General features: G+C 40.6%; 1 protein-coding gene across 3 annotated transcripts in view; it reads right to left on the bottom strand.

Moving 5' to 3' along the window:
* Positions 1 to 21,643, bottom strand: part of FNDC3B (fibronectin type III domain containing 3B) — a 352,410-nt gene that overhangs the window by 12,289 nt on the left and 318,478 nt on the right. For all 3 annotated transcript variants that reach the window (XM_030863564.2, XM_030863519.2, XM_060298416.1), the window contains 3 exons: positions 19,154 to 19,366; positions 7,318 to 7,484; positions 4,614 to 4,741 (listed from right to left, as the gene is read on the bottom strand). In XM_030863564.2, the coding sequence (XP_030719424.1) occupies positions 4,614 to 4,741; positions 7,318 to 7,484; positions 19,154 to 19,366 (508 nt within the window). The remainder of the gene's footprint in view (positions 1 to 4,613; positions 4,742 to 7,317; positions 7,485 to 19,153; positions 19,367 to 21,643) is intronic.

Consider the following 21,643-nt stretch of genomic DNA (forward strand, 5'->3'; position numbering starts at 1 on the left):
ACATTGTGAAAATGACTCTACTACCCAAAGCAATCTACAGATTCAATGCAACCCCTATCAAACTACCACTGGCATTTTTCACAGAACTAGAACAAAACATTTCACAATTTGTATGGAAACACAAAAGACCCTGAATAGCCAAAGCAATCTTGAGAACGAAAAATGGAGCTGGAGGAATCAGGCTCCCTGACTTCAGACTATACTACAAAGCTACAGTAATCAAGAGAGCATGGTACTGGCACAAAAACAGAAAGATAGATCAATGGAACAGGTTAGAAAGCCCAGAGATAAACCCACGCACGTATGGTCACTTATCTTTGATAAAGGAGGCAGGAATGTACAGTGGAGAAAGGACAGCCTCTTCAATAAGTGGTGCTGGGAAAACTGGACAGGTACATGTAAAAGTATGGGATTAGATCACTCCCTAACACCATACACAAAAATAAGCTCAAAATGGATTAAAGACCTAAATGTAAGGCCAGAAAGTATCAAACTCTTAAGAGGAAAACATAGGCAGAACACTCTATGACATAAATCACAGCAAGATCCTTTTTGACCCACCTCCTAGAGAAATGGAAATAAAAACAAAAATAAACAAATGGAACCTAATGAAACTTCAAAGCTTTTGCACAGCAAAGGAAACCATAAGCAAGACCAAAAGACAACCCTCAGAATGGGAGAAAATATTTCCAAATGTAGCAACTGACAAAGGATTAATTTCCAAAATTTACAAGCAGCTCATGCAGCTCAATAACAAAAAAACAAACAACCCAATCCAAAAATGGGCAGAAGACCTAAACAGACATTTCTCCAAAGAAGATATACAGACTGCCAACAAACACATGAAAGAATGCTCAAGATCATTAATCATTAGAGAAATGCAAATCAAAACTACAATGAGATATCATCTCACACCAGTCAGAATGGCCATCATCAAAAAATCTAGCAACAATAAATGCTGGAGAGGATGTGGAGAAAAGGGAACACTCTTGCACTGCTGGTGGGAATGTGAATTGGTACAGCCACTGTGGAGAACAGTATGGAGGTTCCTTAAAAAACTACAAATAGAACACCATATGACCCAGCAATCCAACTACTGGGCATATACCCTGAGAAAACCAAAAGTCAAAAAGAGTCATATACCAAAATGTTCATTGCAGCTCTATTTACAATAGCCCAGAGATGGAAACAACCTAAGTGCCCATCATCGGATGAATGGATAAAGAAGATGTGGCACATATATACAATGGAATATTACTCAGCCATAAAAAGAAACGAAATTGAGCTATTTGTAAAGGGGTGGATAGACCTAGAGTCTGTCATACAGAGTGAAGTAAGTCAGAAAGAGAAAGACAAATACTGTATGCTAACACATATATATGGAATTCAAGAAAATTTAAAAAAATGTCATGAAGAACCTAGTGGTAAGACAGGAATAAAGACACAGACCTACTGGAGAACGGACTTGAGGATATGGGGAGGGGGAAGGGTGAGCTGTGACAAAGCGAGAGAGAGGCATGGACGTATATACACTACCAAACGTAAGCTAGATAGCTAGTGGGAAGCAGCCGCATAGCACAGGGAGATCAGCTCGGTGCTTTGTGACCACCTGGAGGGGTGGGATAGGGAGGGTGGGAGGGAGGGAGATGCAAGAGGGAAGAGATATGGGAACATATGTATATGTATATAGCTGATTCACTTTGTTATAAAGCAGAAACTAACACACCATTGTATAGCAATTATACCCCAATAAAGATGTTTAAAAAAAAAGAGAATGCTTTACAATTAATACTGTTTGAAAAGAAGTTTTAAGGTTCTTGAAAAAGGCTTGTGCTTGAAACGTTTTTTAAGTGGCAGAAAAGCCAAATCAATATATGCATGCATTCTAATACAGAGTAAAACTTTAGGTGAGGACTTAATACTGTAATAGACAGTCTCATAATTAGAACCAGATGCTCGCCCCACATCATGATAGCTCAACCAAAGAAAGCTAATTACAGAGTTAAAGTCAATGTTTCCAGCAACATATCAGAAAAAGACTTGGCCCTTACCATATGTCGCCTGTAAAAATGAGCTAGGGGAACAGAAGGACACTGTTCTATTATTGGTGATTTTTTTCACCTCAGTTACAAGCATCACTTCTAAATCCCCCCTATGGTGAAGTTTACTGATTCTCTCCACTGCAAGTATAAATCACCCTGTTCCTGTGAAACTGCCTCTTTCACGCACGCAAGAAACATTTACTGAGTGCCTAGCTATGTGCCAGACCTGGGAAAATAAAAATGAATAACACAAGCCCACACATTAGTGGATCCTGCCTGATTAGTGCTGTAATTGAAGTATACACAGTGCTTCCTATATAAGCCCATAGATCTGCTGTGGTGTACGCTCTGCACTGATGACCTCTCATTTTCTTTTGCTTTGCCTCTATGAATTCAAAGCCTGTTATCTCTGGACTATAATTATTTTAACCATTACTCTGCACACATAAGATAAATAGATTTCATTCCCTATCTCGTGTCCAGAACAACTGAATGAAGTACTCAAAACATCATGTTTAAGTTAATGTCTATTGAATAGGGAGAAGCAAAAAACTCAGTACAAATTGTCCCTGACTCAACGGTGGCTTTTCAAGTACCACTACCTGCCTTAATCATTTCTTGGTAAATGCAGGAAATACACGGTTACGAGAAGAATGCTAATTCCCCAGCTACTGAGCCCGCCCTGGTGTACTGTGTTTTCACCTACTTTCAACAAGAAACTCTTATTTATAGCTGTTTACAATGAGAAATATATTTTGAAGCATATATGTAATTGTGTATTAGTATTTGTATGTTCATGAGACAAAATATACAACATTAAACAAATAGCAAGATTCAAAAGAGCCAATCTGCCAGTGACATCTAATTTATGAATGTGTATAGATACTGAGTAAACAATGCTTTTTCCATGTAAATCAGCAATCAGTAGGCTTTGAGAAGCAGAACATTTTTTCCAAGAACAGGTTGGAAAAGCATGGTGGTGGAATAAAAAGGTTTATAAAATACAACGATGAACATGCAATGAATGTACTGCTGGCAAGTGAATATTGTTAAGTGTCAAGTGGTATGTTGTAAAATTTGGTAACATTTCATCTTTAGCCATTTGTTACACTGCTATGCGACAGGACAATGCTACTGGTGTTAAAGATGACTATATCTAGCAGGGAAAATCCTCTGCTCTTCATGTGCGCTGAGACTCTGAAACCAGTAATATATTTGTGGTAAGGTGAAACAACTGCACACATAAAATTACTGACTGTGAAGTGAAATATACTGTATAAAACGAGACTGTAAGGTGAAAGGAAACAAGAGTGGTTTTGCTCTTATTTCAGAGGAATGATGGAAACTGGTGAAATCATCCACTGATGTTAATCAATACTGGTGGTGCCTGTCTTGTTTAAAACAAGTTTTTGCAAAATGTGCTTAAAGCAATTCATTCTTTTATCTGGCACTTCATATTAACAAGGTACAGTAAGATTTACTAAAATTTTTTTTGATTCTTTTTACACATTTTTATTTACAAGTATTCTTTATTATTATACGAGGAATATTAACCAGCAAATTAACAAAAACTCTGAATCAAATTATTTTCTACTTGTTTTGTGTACCTGGAGCCTCAATAGTTGAATACAAGGAAGTGTTCGCAAATTATGTTAATGATTCGGAAGGCACTGGCATTTATCTTCAACTTCTTGAGTTTGACATAAATGCATTCCTCTATTAAAAGTGCTGGTAAGGAATGGGTCCTCAGCTTTTCTAATGGAGTGACAATGTTATATTCTGATTTCACATAATTATTAAGTTCCTGGGAACATTATGGAAAGCCACAGAGTCTCTGAATCCTTCACATCCAGTGACAAGATAATGTGTGGCTTTGGAAGAATTAGGATCAAAAAGGGTGTCAAGAACGATAAACCCAAATTCTTTATCTGGTTATATTCCAACCACATTCTTTCGTGTATGGGTTTATCATGTGAACTGTATAGCCTTGCTACTCAAACCACGATCCATGGACCAGCAACATCAATGTCACCTGGGAGCTTGAACCTCGACCCCAGACCTACTGAATCAGAATCTGAATTTTTAACAGATACTCAGGTGATCCTATGCACAGTAAAGGGTGACAAGTAGTGACCCAGAGCTTCTGAATCACAGGCCTCAAGGGCTGATAGGTCGTTTTCCTTATCCTTCAATTATAACTTCCATAAAAAAGGCAAACAGACATGGGCTTTAGTAATTAGGCTGACACTACTTCCCTATAAAGAAAAACCACTGGCACTTTAGTTTTCAATACATATGAATATCAAATACAAATACAGAACTTAAAACCCTTCACAAGATTATGCTTGTGGAACTGAAAATTTAAGAATACCACCACATACAAAATAAAATGTAAGCTAGAGCTACTATACCCTAAAGAATTAGGTAATGGGTACAAGTGAGGCAGTGTCTACGACCAATTTTGAGAAAAATGTAGTTCCCTAGCTACTAAATTATTCACCGCAAAGGCAGAGGCAAGGAGCCAGCCAGACCCTGATAGGCCACGCACGTGCCACGCACGCTGGTTCTTACCTGTTTGTACTCAGATTCTCTTCCAACCAATACCTGCAGAATGTAGTTGACAGGATCGCCTTTCATGGGTGGTACCGTCTCCCATAAAATTTCACATGAATTTCCTTCTAACTGTGTTACTCGAGGTGCTGAAATACAAATCCACACATCCAAGCTCAAAATTCAAAGTATCATATGAATAGCCCATATTTTAGTAATATTAGTGAGAACCCAGAGAGAGAGAGAGAATGCTTGTGCCCACCCTGAGAGGGGAGTTTATTTGCCCAGCCTCCTAGAAAACTAGCAGGGTACCCTTTACACAGAGAAGACATTCCATGCCTAGCAAGCCATTGGCGAAGAACCCTTTGCTCGCTGTCCTATTAATAACTATTTGGCCTGGGTTGCATTTTTGTTATTTTTTTGATGGCTAATGAGCACCTTCTATGATTAAGCCCTGTGTTAGGTTCTTTGGGGGATGCAAAAATAGGTACCATAAATACTGCTTTCGAGGAAATGAAGATCTAGTTGAGGGAAGGGGAGAGAAAGGTATGAAACAAGTACAAACAAACATAAATGTAAGGCAGATTAAAATGAGAGGTACAAACAAAATGTTGGGGAGTCCCAGGGGAAGGAAGTCACATCCGTGTGAGAGTCTAAGAAAGGTTTGAGGAGCAGGTGGCATTTGAGGTAAGCCTTTAAAAGTTACCTTACGTTTATATTTTTTAGTTTATTTTTTACCTACTGGACTCATTGTTCCAGATTAAAGTGAACTTACGTTAGTTTGCAGAAAAGCACTTACATGTTGTAGAATTTTTAAATGTTTTCTTACAGCTTATACTGTATCTCTACAGCTTAATTCAATATCTGATATTTTTCCATTTTGTAACTAGCACGTGTAACTGCTCTTGCTGAATGCCCTTATTTTTAATTTCTAATTTTTAAATTTCTAATTACATGAATTCTTCAGAGGCAGTTGTTTCTACTTTCAATTCTGTACAATGCTGTTTCAGAAAAATAAAAGTTGTCTTAAAAAAAAAAGTTTGTATTAGTTGGCCAAAACTACAATTTATGGAAAACTAAATAATCTCATCAGACTAAACAGTCCTCCAGCTAAGACAGTTTCCTAAATCTAAGAATGAGAGGAGGAACACCTGATCGTGCGGCAGTGTGAGGACACTGTCCTCCTGAAGAAGGTGTACCACGACCTGCAAGAGCTATCAATTTGGTGTTGTATTTTCCACAGAATGAATCGCCCCCAATAATCACCTTCAGAGGCAAAGGTAGTGCTGGGAAGACCCCTGAAGTTATTTAGCTAATTGGTAAATGTGGCAGGCCTTCCTGTTACAACAACAAACCTATCAGCCACAGCGTGCTCAGGAATCTCCTCTGTTAGAGCCAAAAGGCGAAGCTACACCAAAGGGCCAGGGCATTTACTGCCCAAGTGACCCAGCAAGTATACATCCATTTATACCAGTTATCTTCGTCACATGAAGAAGCCAAAGAGCTTCTGGACCACTGAGGGGCAGGGGAGCAGGGGGAAGGTATTTACCATAAAGTGCCCTGAAAGGAACTATGGGAAACCTTCACAGAATGCAACCAGACTGTGGTCAGACCCTGACCCAGGCCCCGGAGGCCCCGCACCCTCCTGTAACGCACTCCGTGCCCTGGTGTAGCTGATACAGCACCTCTGTGTAGAAGCAGTAAGTCAAATGGCCTTTCTCCTGGGGCCAGACACAGACAGAACCTTCTTAACAAATTGTGCTCACTGCCTAGCCACCCAAGTAATACAGCCAACCCTCACTTTACCCCATGTAAAACCTGGTTCAGATGGGCTGCTTATCTGTCAGCCTCAGAGTCATTTCGGGCAGCAGCTGGATAAAGCAAAGACAGGCAGCAGGGACCCTCACAAGAATCACACTACCGGGGAGGTGAGGGCGCAGGCTCAGGAGCCCATGATGGGCTGGGACTGGGCCCAACGCTAGGTGGGAAGGGCTGAGCCAGCTTTTGCCCTGTTGCTGTCTGCCCGGCTTGGCCAGTCGGCTGTGCAGTGGCTGAAAATGGGAGATGAGGGCTCAGCGGACCCGGTGCAGGGAGAGCCTTGGGGGCGTGGCTTTCGCTCACTCCCTGATCCCATGAAGGGGGCAGAGGGTAAACCAGTCATTCACAAACCTCAAGACAAATACTCCAGGAGGTGAGAACAGGCCACTGCTACAGCTTTCCAGTGAGGGCTGCGGGCTGGAGGAAAGGCTGTGGATGTTGCCTACACCGGCCTCTAATCTACTGATGCACCACAGTCATCCAAAGATGCATGCGAAGCGCTGCAGAGAGACACTCAGACCCCTCGTGGTAACCTGCCATAAGTGCCACATCACCAGGAATTCACCCGCATTCCTAACCCAACATCTGCCGCTCAGGTCGGCTTCTTTTCTTCGTCCATCTATCCCCCGTGGGGAAGAGGCTGTCTCACCATTAAATTATCTGTGATAATAATCTACACATACTTGAGAAAAGTCATTACCGGTAGCCCTCTCCCTTAAGGCCTCTCATTTCCCCTAGAGAACCCATTTCTCAACCATCTCTTTTAGAAAGTTCTTTTGATTCTATCTTGCTGATGTGAGAAATATTAGGAGAGCATATTCAAGGTCAGAATCGAGCCTCCTCCTCTTAAATCCCAACATTTCCTCACTCTCACAGAAGAGCATGACTGCATACACGGTCCACAAACCTTTGATGCTGGGGGGGACACTCTTGGTTGTGCTGAAGGTGTAGGTTTCCGAGAAAGGCCCTTCCCCAGCCTCGCTGGCTGCCTGGATTCTGAAGGAGTAGCATGTGAATTCAGTCAGCCTCTGGACCTTATAGGTGTGGCTGGGTCCTCTGTAGATTGAAATAAACCTAGAGAAAGGAGCAGAATCCATTAGCCACCTGAACTTTTATTAGTGACAAGAAATTATGGTACAAATGTGGAACAGATTAGACCAACTTGGTAAATGCTTTTCACACCATCTGAATTAATCATCAGCCAGTTGCTATGTTACTGTTAAGTTTAATGTCTAATATATGCTTACATAAAAGAAAAACACAAATTTAAGAACATATAAAGCTTAGAATGAGATTCCTTTAATTATGTTATAGATTCTAGAGACATCAGTTGTTCATGCTTTTGTTTACTGATAAAGAACAGAAATTTCAAATTTTTCATAATGGCAATATCTATATAATCTGATATGTTACCTTACCTTCTACTATGTATTAGGCAATGAAGTTAATGTTAATTGGGCACCGGAGAAATACAGTGTCCTCTTTACCAGAATTTTCTAAATAACTGAGGTTTAGCTAGAAAATTCTTTACATTTTAACTTTTATCTTTCCAAGAGCTTTCAAAGCCCCTTTCTCAAACTAGTAAGATGACATTTACAATCATAGATCTTTGAGAAAATATGTAAAAAGAAGATATATTTTGCTCAGAATCATCCATCAGCTTAATCACAATAACAGAAAAACAGCACAGGTGGGCTGGACAGTTTAGACTGGCAGCTTCTGGATCCTTCTCCCTCCCATCAGGACTATTTTGTACTTCTCTGCTAAATAATATTTCCATGAGACACAGGCATAAGAGGCATGAGGATTAAAAAAACAGGCCTTACATTTTGAGTGTTTCCCCTCAGGTCTTGGAAATTAATATTTTCACAGTGAAACGGGATTACTTAGAACTGCAATATAACGTTACCGTTTGTCCTTTTATAGTTAACTGTAATATTTTGGAAATAATGTAACTTCCCATAAGTTATCCAGGATCTTCAGCAGATTCAGAATCTGAATCTGCTGGCCCGGGGACACTTTGAGAACTTCTATATGAGTTAATCCAACCACACCGCCTTGTCCCTACACAGGCCAACTGTTTCTCCCAGTTTCTCGGCATCTGAGGACAATCCGCTGTCTTCAAATGCTGCTCGAAGTCAGGCAGTGATAGAATCACACACAATTCAAAATGTCTCTTAGGCTGATTTGGCCTAAGGGTAAGCAGAATTTATGCACTCATTTAGCAAACATTTTTTGAACATCTGCTGTGTGCTAGACTCTGTGTATTCAGAGATGAATTAGACCTAATCCTGTGGGTTAGCTGGTCCTGTGTGCGGGCAGAGTTTTCTGAAGGAGAGCAGCAGCTTTTCCACATGCTAGCGAACATCCCCTCCAGATGGATGGACGGATACAGAGATTAAACAGCTTTTTTACAAAACCTGTCAGTCGATACTTATCTTAAAGTATCCATGCATTAATCAGCCTTTGCAGTTGAGTTCCTGAGCCCCAGTCATTTCACCCATTTAATGTTCCTCTGCTTTGCTGTGTAAGGAAGCACCTTTTACTGAAGAATGAACGTTTTTAATTTCAGGAAAAGACAGAGTCCAGGCTGAAACCCAAATACCATGGTAACCTACTTAGCACTCCTGACACATTACCGCCTTAATGAAGATACCCCTTGCTAATGCTAGAGGCTACTTATTAACTCAGCCTCACCCAGGCTAGAATCTCTAACCAGAGTAATTGCCCTTACTTATACCACAAAATGGAAGTCATGGTATAAGAAGTAAAAGTGTTACATCTTCATTACAAACTTGCAGTAAAGCCGGGTGTTTAGAGGAGTTTGGAGAGGACTACTAGCAATAGTACTGCTTCCTTGCCCGTGCCCTGCTCTGAGAAGAGTATTTCCTTCTGAAATAAGTTCAGTATATCTATGTAGGCAGCAGCACTCACATTCACAAAGAAATTTACTGAAGCAGGTTCAGTACTCTAATTTTGTAGTATAATCTAAACTGAGCAAACAGCATATTTTCAAATATTTCAATTTTCAAGTTCATCAAAACCTGCTGTTTTTGGAATAGCTATTTTGTTCCTTTTTCTTGTTTTCCTCTTGTACCACAGCATTTTATTAGTCGTTTAAAATTGCATTCCTATTTAGAAAAAGCACTGTGGAACAGGTGATTGAAAAACTTTACAATGAAAAACTTTACAATGTTGCCATTAGTGCATTTGTTTGCCTCCAGGGACAGTGCAATAAAGCTAGTGACAGAGCCCACCCCAGGTTTAAATGGGTTAATACAAGACAAGTGCTTAGAATAGTCTTGACATGTAATAATCACTCAGTATGTGTTAGTTATAATCATTTCATAATGCTGAGAAGACAGCTAACACTGAGGTTATTTTCTTTCCTCCCGGGTGGAGGGTCAGCCGTGTGGTGAGAGGCTGCCCTGCACACACTGGCTGTTTACCCTCTCCCACCGGACCTGTCAGTGAAGTGCAGGCAAGAGCACCTCCCTCGCAAGACTGCTGGGATTCAATGTGAAAACTCACGTAAAAGCCCCAGTTCGTACACAGAGTAGCCCTCAAATAAATATCTGTTGATCCGAAGCTTCTTTCTGTACATGCTGACAGTAACTTCTCTTTCAAACAATAAACACCAACCAAAACGAAATAAAAGCACACAAGCCAACACAAAAAATATAATCCCTCTTTCACCCCAATTCTGTAATTATTTTCCATCACTCCAAGAGGCAGGGGAAGAAAGCACCTTCTTTCTTCAGAGCCAGTGATTTACAGCCAGTTGCATGATGGCCTCTCTGGGAGGCTCCATAGGTTAACACCCTGTGGCTAGAACCACTCGGGGAGGGAATAAAAATATTCCTCAAATATTTGTTTTAAAAAGGCCAACTTAATTTTAAAATTCATTAATAAGTAAGCCAGATGCCTTTGGTGATAGAATTAAACATGCTACACGTCCCAAGACACAATGATTGAAGACTCCACATTTTAAAACAACCAAGGACTCAGAGCTTGGAGCAAGGCTTTGCCATGAAGAGGAGAACAGTGGCCATCCAGCCGTCCCGACGGCTATTCCTCCCCCTTACGTCATTCCCTTGACTGCTCAATCCCACGGGGGTGGCCCAGGTGATAAGGGACGCACTATGTGGGGAGTCTGTGCTCCCCTGGGCCACCCCTTGGTCTATGCTGCCTGGTAAACGCTGGGCCACCCTTCACTTCTCCCCCTGCCTCCTCCACACTGTTGGTGTCAAGGGGTGGGGCACGGGGACTTGGACCCAGGAAGACTGGCCATGAATCTCAGCTCCGCCCGTAAGGCTGCCAAATCGCTCACACCTGCTAATCGTTTCTCCATCTGCAAAACAGGGACAGTATCCACCTCATAGATCGTTTTGATGAGCCAAATGCAGAAATGTGAGGAAAAAGCTTAGCACTGAGCCCGACACGTAGTAAGAGTTCAATACAGGGTACCCAATGGCTCCAGACCCTGCACCATGAGCGCCACCAACCATCCTGATCAGGCTAAGGTGCCCTGAGGATCACTGTGGCTCTCAACTCCCACCACGCAGGCCTTTCTCCAGGTTGCTGGGGCCACAACCAGTTCATGCTGCAGCAGGAAGAGGTCCATCTGAACTTGTCCTGCCACATCTGTTATGGCCTGTGCTAGACACATAGCTCTCCCCCACATAAGTTAATCTAATCTGGTGACCAAGGAGTGCACATGAAATGCTCACTGTTATTTTTATTACATGAATGCTCCTATGCTATAGAAACATAATGAAATTATATCAATATATAGGTATGGTTCCTAGAATGTAGTTCATGCTCAATAAAGCCACTGAGTAATTTTAGTATCAGTTCAGGCTGAGGCATGTGTAGCCACAGGGATCCTCTGTGGTATCACAGCCCATTATAGGTCTCCTTGGAGCCCTGGGCCCACACTGGCAGTGCCTCTGAGAGGTCTTGTACTCCGTCCTCAACCCCTGCTGCCCATAGCCACATACATCTGGAGGCATCAGCCCCATGACCTAGGGCTCTTGTGAAGGCCAAGTAAGAGGACAGGTGTGGAAACACCTTGGGGCTCCGCTGTGGAGCTGCCCCACTGGTGCAGGGGCTGAAGGTCCAGCGGGTAATAACCATCACTGCAGACAGCAGACTTGAGTTTGAGTTCAGCTTCAACAGCCTGGTGGTCTTCACCTCTATAGCCAAGTAAGCTGTTTCCTCCTGTGTAACATAGGCACGATAACAGTGCTGACCCCCTCAGAGAGTTGTGAGAATTAAATGGGATAATGCAGAGAGAACCCATTACAAAATGCCTAGCACTTGTGAGTGCTAGATAAATATTAGTGGTTACTGTTTATAATAACAAAGCACCAAGGTTCATGAATGATTTACCTAGTTTCTCAGCACTGGAGAAACCTGAGGATGTCCCCGGACGGCATCCCTCTCACTTACATTCCCTTAGACTTTCCGGAGCTGGAGGGAAAGCTGTGCATGTGAATACCATCTACCCTGTCCTGGAAAACCCAGGCGGAGAACCACTGTGGAAAAAAGATGAAGATGGAGCAGCAGGTCCTATAGAAATGCTGGCCACTTATGGAAATTTGGGCATTTTTACTCAGGGAGAGGAAAAACGGAGAGAAATGCTCTCATGTACTAAAACAAATGTTTACTTGGAAGGGGAAGCATAAACAAGGCGGAACGTTCAGTGGGTCACTGAAAGTTTACAGTCTAAATGAATTCTTTATGGCTCTGCCCCCAACTGGCTCCAGCTTTGACTATGTCTTCTTGAAACTAAACACTTTGAAGGTAACAAAAACACGTGGGCTTTTAATTTGGCAGTGTTTTAAAAAAATATTTTACATATCTATGAATACAAAATGAATATGCTTATTCGGCTTGCCTGTCAGAGTACTCCATGGTGGGTGCAAAGAGGTACAAAGACCTTGACCACAATGCAGGGTCTGTTACCTTCATGATGAACAAGTCGATAACTCTCCAGGCTGTTTCTGGACACTTGGGATAATAACTGTCTTATTCACCTGGCAGGAATTTTTCTGAGATCCAAATGAAAGGACCAAGTAAATTCTATGATTTGTTATTAAATATACACTAGGAAGGCAAAACAACAGATTTTTGACATTTTCAAGAAATTCTTTCAACCTCAGTATTTTAGGCTTTAATATTGTGAAAGATAACTTTTTTGCACCGAAGGAAGAAATTCAGACATGTTACATCTTTAAATGTTTTTTAAAATCATTTTAGGGGAAAATGGTGATATACAAAGTATTAATTTTAAAATGTTTCCGTAAAACAGTTTTGTTTCAAAAGAAACGTCCAAGAATTCTCTGGATGGAGTATAATAAATTCACAGTAGAAAATAAGAGAGAATGCTGAGGCTTGTATGTTTATTTCCTCGTTGCTGTCCACCCACTGCAGGCTAACAGAAGCCCATTAATATTTACTCTTCAAAGTGATCTAACCTGCTGACCTAAAAGGGCCTATGGTCCACAAACGGCTGCAAATGGCACATTTCAAAACATCACAAATTAACACTCTTAGTAGGCTCAATGTGGCTATATTCCTTAGCAATGACATGTCATTGCCTTTATTTTTTCTTAATTTCCTTGGGCTCCATGGATTGTGTGTGTGTGAATTTCCTACATTACTGAAGTGACGTTTGGGAATGGAGGATGTTCAAAACAGGAATGAATAGTATGTACCCTCCCTCAACAAAGAACACTGAGTCCCACCATGTCTATGCAGAAGCAGATGGCAGCAGATGGCATCACGTGAGGACACCTGAGGCAAAGAAGATGCTTTTCCAAAACTGGTTCTGATGTTGCCGAGAGTCCCAGTGTGGAGAGTGAATGCTCATGTGTCAAGAGCGATTTCCAAAAGACCAATGAGAAAAGGAGTTAATTTCCTAACCCCCATGTCCCCAGCTCCACATGGCTTGGGAGTAATCAGGCTGCAATATGTTTTGGTTATGATCCTTTTTATGCTCCTTTTCTAAGAAATAAAATGTCACTATAGCTACTGATGAAAATCTGTACATAGAATAAAATTCTTGTTTTTGATCCTTTTTGTCTGCACTGCACTTATTGATATACATCAAAAAAGAAATTTATTTATATTCAAATAAAGGATGACTAGACTCTCTAAAGACCACCTGAGAACCTTGAAACTTTCCATTCTTCTACTTTGCTTTCAAATACGTGCAGTGAATCTCATCTTCAGGCATATTCTTCGCAGAGTCTTCCAAATTTCTGTTAGCCTACTTTTATTTTAGTGGCCTTACCTCAATCTTACCTCATTTAGGAAAAATGGAGAGGAAAATGCTATCCAATTCCATTCTGTTACTTATTTACTTTTAAACAGAAGAAAAAACCATAGTCAGAATTCTACTTCTGGTCTAATTAAGATCTCAAATACTTCATTTACCACTCCTCACCTTGGACTGTCCTTAGAACATTTTAGCCTGCAACTGAGTAAGCTAGCAATACTCTTTATTTTGCAGGATGAATCTTTATGCTCCTTTTTAAAAAAATAAAAATGCTTTTTTTCCCATCAATCAGGGACTGAAGACAGGTATCATTAGCTTCATTTTGTAAAGGGAGAAACTAAGGCAAAAAGAAGTTAAGGGACATGCCTCTAGTCATCTAGAAACTCAGTAACAGATCTGGGATTACAACAGAGAATTAACACCCCTGTTGAGAACCATAACTGCCTTCTGGTGACTGAAAGCAATATAAAAATGCCATTTATCCAACAAGGGTGGTCATGCGAATTGGGGACTGCTCCACAGAAGCAAAGGAAGCTAATACCGAGGGTCTTTTGTGGGCCCTGAGTTAGTCGTGTTACATCTATTTCATTTAATTCAGCAGTATGCTCTGAGAAATATAAACAGGAGTTTGTTCTATAACAGGCATACATTAAGAAAGTTCACTCCTGTAGTGCTCATATACCCCGGCCACTTTTGTTAGTTGCCTGGTGTATAATTTTTTAGGGTTTCTTTCTGCAGATTATTTTCCATCCCTCTCTAATAGCAAACAGGCAGTCATACTGTACACATTACATAGTCCCTCCAATTTTGCTGGCTAAAGGTAAAAGTGTCACGGGCACAAGGGCTGAGTTAAAAGGAGAGCAAGTGGCAATTATCCATTCTATTAGAGCCCATCCCCATTTTGCTGGAGCCTTGCTTTTAAAATACATTGGCTCTCTGGGTAACCTGAACAACAGATTAACCATAAATGTATTCCTGGAACTTAAGTTCCTCTTGCCTCAGTGCTGAGTACAATTATCAGGAACAGGGATCCACAGGGTCAGGACGAGAATCAGCATCAATTCAAATTCTGTTAGGGCAGCATAACATTTCATTTCAATAACGCAGACAAATGCATCTTCAAAATCATCATTACACATTATAATCTTAAAATGCACGAGCTGATCTTGTTATTCTAATCCCTGTATTCGGTTAGCACAGCATTATGAAAATGTTTACTTTTGGGTATATATTTTTCTTGCATACATAGGAACCAAAGACATTTGGATCTATGCTAGACCTGTTAAGAATAATAGACTTAATCACTCTATAGCCAAACTAACATAATTTTTGTTTTTCTGTTGAAATTAAATAAAAACTCTTGTACTGTCTGCTCATTTTTTCACATTAATTTCTCAGCAAGATAAGCTCCTTACAGACAGGCTACATACTTCACAAGACCTAGCACACTGCAGTAATTTAAAAAAAAATTGACTGAGCAATCATAATATAACTGCTACGGATAAACTTAGTCCTACTTTGAGGTTGCTATGTAAATATGTAGTCAGTGACCTTGGACTGGGAATCTTGTGGGTCAAAATCTTGAATACATGGGAAACAAATGTCCTGATCAAGGGGGAAAACTTTCTACACAGCAATTCCAGGTGATCGGGATGAATTCTAGGTTGACTTACCTTGGGGCAAGGATTTGGGCAAGGTGCCCTTCTGGTATCCCTTTTATCTACATGAAGTAGCCCCAAACTTAAGAAAAAAAAAACCAAGTGTAAAAGTACCAGAATAGAAAGGCATTTACATGGAGAAAGACCCAGGGCATGTTTCTGTTCTCTGGAGATTGTATCCTCGGTTTCCACCCAATCCTGAGTCCTTATCACTGGTCTCCATCCTAAGGCTCTCCAGCATGAGGTTATAAGATTGATTCCCTTTTAAGACTCACCCAACTTGTTACCTTTTCTAATAAGCCTTCTCTGTTCAATTTTAAGCCTAAAGTACATGCCATTCTTCTACCTTCCCTCAACACTCTGTGCATGTGTCAATCTTTAAGCCCTCCACACCATGATTTGCTGTCTCTTCTACCTATCCCCAACCAGACTGTGATCTATTCAAGAACTAAATAATGTAGATAAAGCTCTCAATGCCTGGCACTTTGTAGGTGCTCAATAAATAGTAGTGTCCTTTAGAAAGTCTGAAAATATATTTTTGGCCAAACGGTATACTTAGAAATCTCTGGGTCATTTCAGATTTTTTTGATTATGAGGTATATAAATTAAACATAATAAACCAGCAGATCACAGATGCAAAACCTTAGCGGTTTTGCCCATTAAGTGGTCACTCTTAAGGAAAGTCTTTCTTCTTATTTTCTTATTTGTCAAAAGCAGAAATTAAACATGAAGAAAAAAAGAGATAACATTGTCTAATCATTTACAAAACACATCTTTTTATATAGGATTTAGCTCACAAATAATCTACAAAGATTCACTGCTTTAAGGTAAAAAGGTGGCAAGGATCTCAGAGTTCAGCTTCTAGTTCAACCCCTTTGTATTTCATGGATGTGGAAAACGCAGGAGCAATAGTTTAGCAGCTGAAATCAACTCAACTCTTTAATCTGACAATTACCAAGCAGGGAGTTATTCATTTTCACTGTGCTTCTGTTGCAAAACATGTTTAAAGACTCAGATTTCTTGCATTGGCTGGCTAGGACAGCGACAAGACTCAGACACCACAGCCCTCCTTCCAAATGCCCACAGTGACTGGTGAGACAAGCGTACACGGCAAAAGAAATATTTTGAGAGCTGACAGCTAAGAAAGTACATTAAAACCACCATCGGACCTAACTCTGATTCTCACCTTGGCCACAGCAGGATATATCATATTTTTGCCACATCCATAATAGGAACTTGTTAGTGCTTAATGAAATCAATACACACGCTAAAGGATGTGTACACTTTTCCCCAAAGCCACAACTAGAAACCACTCTAGCAACCACAAGTTCAATGAAAAAGACAGCTGTCACTTTGGAAGAAAACACTGGACAGGCCAGATCCAAGTCCTAATGAACCTCAAGGGGACGAGAACTGACAAAGAGCTGGCTAAGAACAAGTATTATGATCTATCCAACTCAAGGTGTTTCTCGCTGATCTTCACTACTCAAGAGCCAGAGTTAAAGGCTTGGATTCGTGGGGCCATTTTCACTACACGAGCTCAGTTTCGAGACACTAAGGAAGGTCATCTTCAAACTCAAAATAGGTCAATTTCATCCTTTTAAATCCCAGGAAAATAATTCCACAAATGGAATGAGAATTTATTATGTTCTATATTCCTATTACTTTAATAACTTCTGGGAGCACTGACAAATCTAATTTAGAAAAAGATAAATTTGGACTGTAGCCCATAAAATTAAGAAAAACACTGTTCCTAATGGTAAGTTTTCTTAAAATGCCATTTAAATTTAGGCAAGTCATTTATTTGATTACAAGCCAGCCCCCCCTCTTTTTGTTTTCTTTTTTTTTTTTAATGAGGAAGGAGCCTGTATTGATTACTAGACTCTGCACTATTTTCTGTCTGGCATATTTAAATGTCTAACAACAGCATTCTTATTTGGACCAGCATTCTTATTTGCTCATGGAGATTTTGTTCTAAGCATCTGTTCAGTTCTCTGTACAAGGCACTTCAGGTAGCTGCCCTGCAGAGGGCAGGACTGCAGCACACTGGGGATAGCAGGTTTGGTGCAAAGCTGTCCTTCCCATATTCTTGGAGGTAATAGTAGAGGCAGCTGCATGGGGAAGTCAGGAGGTGCTGGTTCTGTTCCCAATTCTGCCACCAGCTTCAAAAATGTTCCTGGGATTCATTTCTTCTAAACAGTACAACTAGAAGGTATTTTCTAAGGAAGGTTCTCCCTGCCAACAATGTAAGCCAAAAGCCCAGGAAAAAAGAGACTCATGTACAAATTTCCCCAAATGCTAGCTTTATATATTTATCATGATTTCTGTTAGTCCATAATTCCTGTTCTTGCCAGTAAGGTCAAGGAGTCTCCTACCAGTAAAATAATGAGTCCGTGAAAAATGCATTCCAAAAGCACACAGCACAGTAAGATAAATGGTCTTGTCTGTGAATGAGTATGAATTTAATCTCTAATGAACCTCCCCTCCCCCAAAGAAGCCTTACCTTCTCTGTCCTTTCTACACTGGGACTCATTCCCAAAAGGACGATCACTTTTTTTCTTCTAAGTCAAACTATTGTGTTTTCCAGGTTCTCCAATGTCAAGTTCAAACGTTATCTGTTTCAAAAAGCTGTTCCTGATCTTTGCAACCAACCAGTCTCTGCACTTTATTCCCTACGTCTGCCCCCTTCAAACTCCCAGAGCGCTTTTCTCCAATGGCACTAGTGTTCTACGACTATTTGTAGGTTGATATTATGCTTCTGGAGGGGGAAGCAGGGCCTTGCTTTCGTTCTTGAGCTTGGTGTCCCCGAGGGCCCACCCCAAACAGTGCCTTCCACACAGCAGGACTCCACTGAGCTCACGTGAAGCCGAGTACTCGAGTACAGAGCAGAGGTAGAGGTTGGACAGGGGTCTCTGTGCTAATTAGAACCAGGTCCCCATATAAAAGAGCAGGATACTGTGATGCATTAAGGGGAAATAACAGGAATACTTCCACATACACTGGTTTGTGCTTTGGCAGGTATGCACAGGAAGGGGCAGCATGTCTACTCCATCAGGCTGTCTTGGTTTTATGGTCATCTCCTACCTCCTTCAGCTGATTCTCTCATTTGAACTTTTGGTAACAGAACTTTCTGTCATTAACTTTTGCTACGCATCTGAATTATTCCTAAATACAGTTCAGCTGCCCATCTTCTGATCGGCCATTTTCAGAGGAAATAAAGTTAGATTAAATAAATACTATGTGAAAGGCTGTATTTGATTTCTGTAGCCAACAGTGTTCCTGGGCATGGAGTTTTATAAAGAATCTCCTATTTGCTCCAGTTAATTTGATATTATATTGCATTGCCCATAGTTACAGAGCACAGTCCCCATCTGTACATCACCACAGCTATTTCAGACGGGTAAACATGTTTGTCCCGATGGTTACTGAATATTTAAAGAGGTTAACATCTTTTCCTGAGTCTTATTTCCCTCTGCACTCGTGACTAATATAACACTATTAAACAGCATGGACTTGAATTCGACCATTTTCTTTTTGGATAATTTCTCTCCATTTTCTGGCTTTATGAAAGAAAAAAACACATATATTATCACATGTAGGGAAATCAGGATCACGAGAATGTTAATTTAGAAAATTCCAAATGGAGAATGGAGGGTGCAACTTTGGGTATAAAACGCAGGACCCAAATACCTAGGGAGTCTTTCAATAAGGACGAAGAGTGCTTCAGAGGACAAATGAACAAGGAAGATTCCATCCCACAACCCAAAGCCATCGAATTTTCGGATGAAGCCTCAGGTCCTTACCTCTTGTTTCTGTCCTCCAGCTGCAGTGTGTACACCGTGCCATCAGCCGCGTGCGTCCTGGCGTTACCGTCTCCCCATTTCAGCTTCAGGCTCTGGGGCCCAGCAGCGGCACATTCGAGCCTAGGAGGCAACGGTGGTAACGGCCGAGTTTTTGCTTTAATGAACTGACTAAATGGTCCAGCTCCAATTTCATTTATGGCCTGAATTCTGATCCTGGAAAAAGGAAAAAAAATCACAAAGGTTGTTGGTTTAAGAAGCAGTGATTCCTCATTTGAAATAAACATTGTGCGGTGTATTTCTTACTTGCCCCTATAAGCAGTGTCATGGAATAAAGGAAAACAAGTTAAAAATAATTCAAGACAAATAGAGAAATGGGCAGCTCGGAAAACAGATTATCTTCTCCATTCCAAAAAATAGTCCCAAAAAACCACATTAGCAAGATATCCCTTAGTTCTTTAATTAGAAAGAAAGAAAGAAAGAAAGAAAGGAGAGAAAGAAAGAAAAAGAAAGAAAGAATGGCAGAAAAGGGAAGACATACTAAAGACTTTCATATTTTGTTCTAGCCACCCTTCAGCTGCCTCAAAGTCAGTTTTAGGATAACAGCTCTTCAACAGCACATTTTCCTCCCCTTTCTCCAGCCTCACCCAACAACCTCTGCTAGTCCTTAACCAGTGCTATGTGTGCAGGCACTGCTGGTAACAGTGTCATTCAGATGTGCAATTATCTTAACTGGATGTTTACTATGTGCAGTGTTATGGGTAATAAAGATATACTAACACTGCTCTCATGGTCTAGGAACTGAAAATCAAAGTTAAAATGTATATAGAAAAAATTTCCTATTATCATTCCTATTTTTCTTGTTCCTCTACTTCCTTCTAGTTGATTGAAAAAGTTCTCCAAGGTCATCACACAACACATTGATGGCACTGCTCCACCTTCATCCTCAACACTCCTTCCCGCAGTGACTGCATGTTATTGAAGCTTGTTTCCTCCTGGCACTGAGTGGCCTGCAGACCCCTGCAGAGGCCTTTCTGCTCTGCTTCTCGGACCAAAGGTCTCACACTAGCTCCCACCCCACCCTCTGCTCTTCCTCTCTTCTTCTGTACAATATGGACAGTCCTCTCAATAACTTCAGCATTCCACAGCTTCATCCACTTAAGATCTTCCCCAGGTCTGCCTCTCCTCCATCTCTTCATGCCTCATTACTAGGCCTCTAGTAGAAACTTTCACCCAGATCCCTTGCTAGGTACATAGGCATCTTATTGGGCTGAATGAGCAGTGTGGTGTCACTAGTTCTAAAAGTTTCAACATTTAAACTTGATTTGAGTTTGAAACAGTGTTTCAAAACACATGATAATAAAAAATACAGTCAAAGAGAAATTCTCAGGAAACAGATCAGTTTAAAATATTCTTATAATTTAGTTTTATGTACTTCTCACTTACAGCAATTATTGCTTATATCTAAATAGAAAATATCATTTAGGTATTACAATACCTTAATCCATCATATGACCTCAAATTAACCTTAATTCTTCAAATTTAAAATTACATAGTTCAGCAAGTCAATCTAATGACACATCTGTAAATTGTTAAGAAGAAAAAAAACCAATAGATTAATTCCAGGTGAGATGGAGTAAGCACACTCCACCGTCTCTCCCACTGAATGCAGCTATTAAACCTGGACAAAATAAACAGAGCAGCTATTTAAGAAGTCCAGAAAGGAAATAGCAGCTGAAGGATTTGGGGAAGAATTTGAACTATCACCAAACCAGCAGCGAATTTACCATTTTTCCCCTCCTTTACTCACTGGATTAGACTCAACGGCGCAGCCTGAAATCCAGGAACAGACATTTGCATGGGCAGAGAGCTGCCTGGCTCAAAAGAAAGCAAAGAGTCTCTGAATGGGAGAAAATTCCCCCATTCCTCTTTTTTTATTTCTTTTCTACACTGTCTCATTCTCCAACCCTTAGCCAGTTCCATCATATTAACAGCCTCAAGAAGAAAAACCACATGATCATACTCATTGATACAGAAAAAGCATCTAATGAAATTCAACATATGTTCATAATAAAAATTCCCAGCAAACTAGGGATAGAAGGGAAATTTCTCAACCCAAAAGGGGCATCTATAGAAATACCTGCAGCTAACATTACACTTAACGGTGAAAGACTAAATGAAAGATCAGAACAAAGCAAGGATGTCTACTCTCACCACTCCTATTTAATGTCAGGTACCAGTCCCAGCCGGTGGGTGTGGGAAAAAAGGCACAGAGATAGGAAATAAAGAAATATACTGCAAGACACTGCTGAGACTATTGAAGACCACCTAACTAGACAGAGATATACTGTGATCATGAATTGGAAGATTCTATACAGAAAAAATGTCAATTCTTCCAAAACGGGATCTATAGATACAATGCAATTCTAATAAAATTCCAGCAGGATTCTTCTTAGTAGATATAGATAAGTTGATTCTAAAAGTTACGTGGCA

The sequence above is a fragment of the Globicephala melas genome, chromosome 4 (genome assembly GCF_963455315.2).
Source record: "Globicephala melas chromosome 4, mGloMel1.2, whole genome shotgun sequence".
Lineage (NCBI taxonomy): Eukaryota > Metazoa > Chordata > Mammalia > Artiodactyla > Delphinidae > Globicephala > Globicephala melas.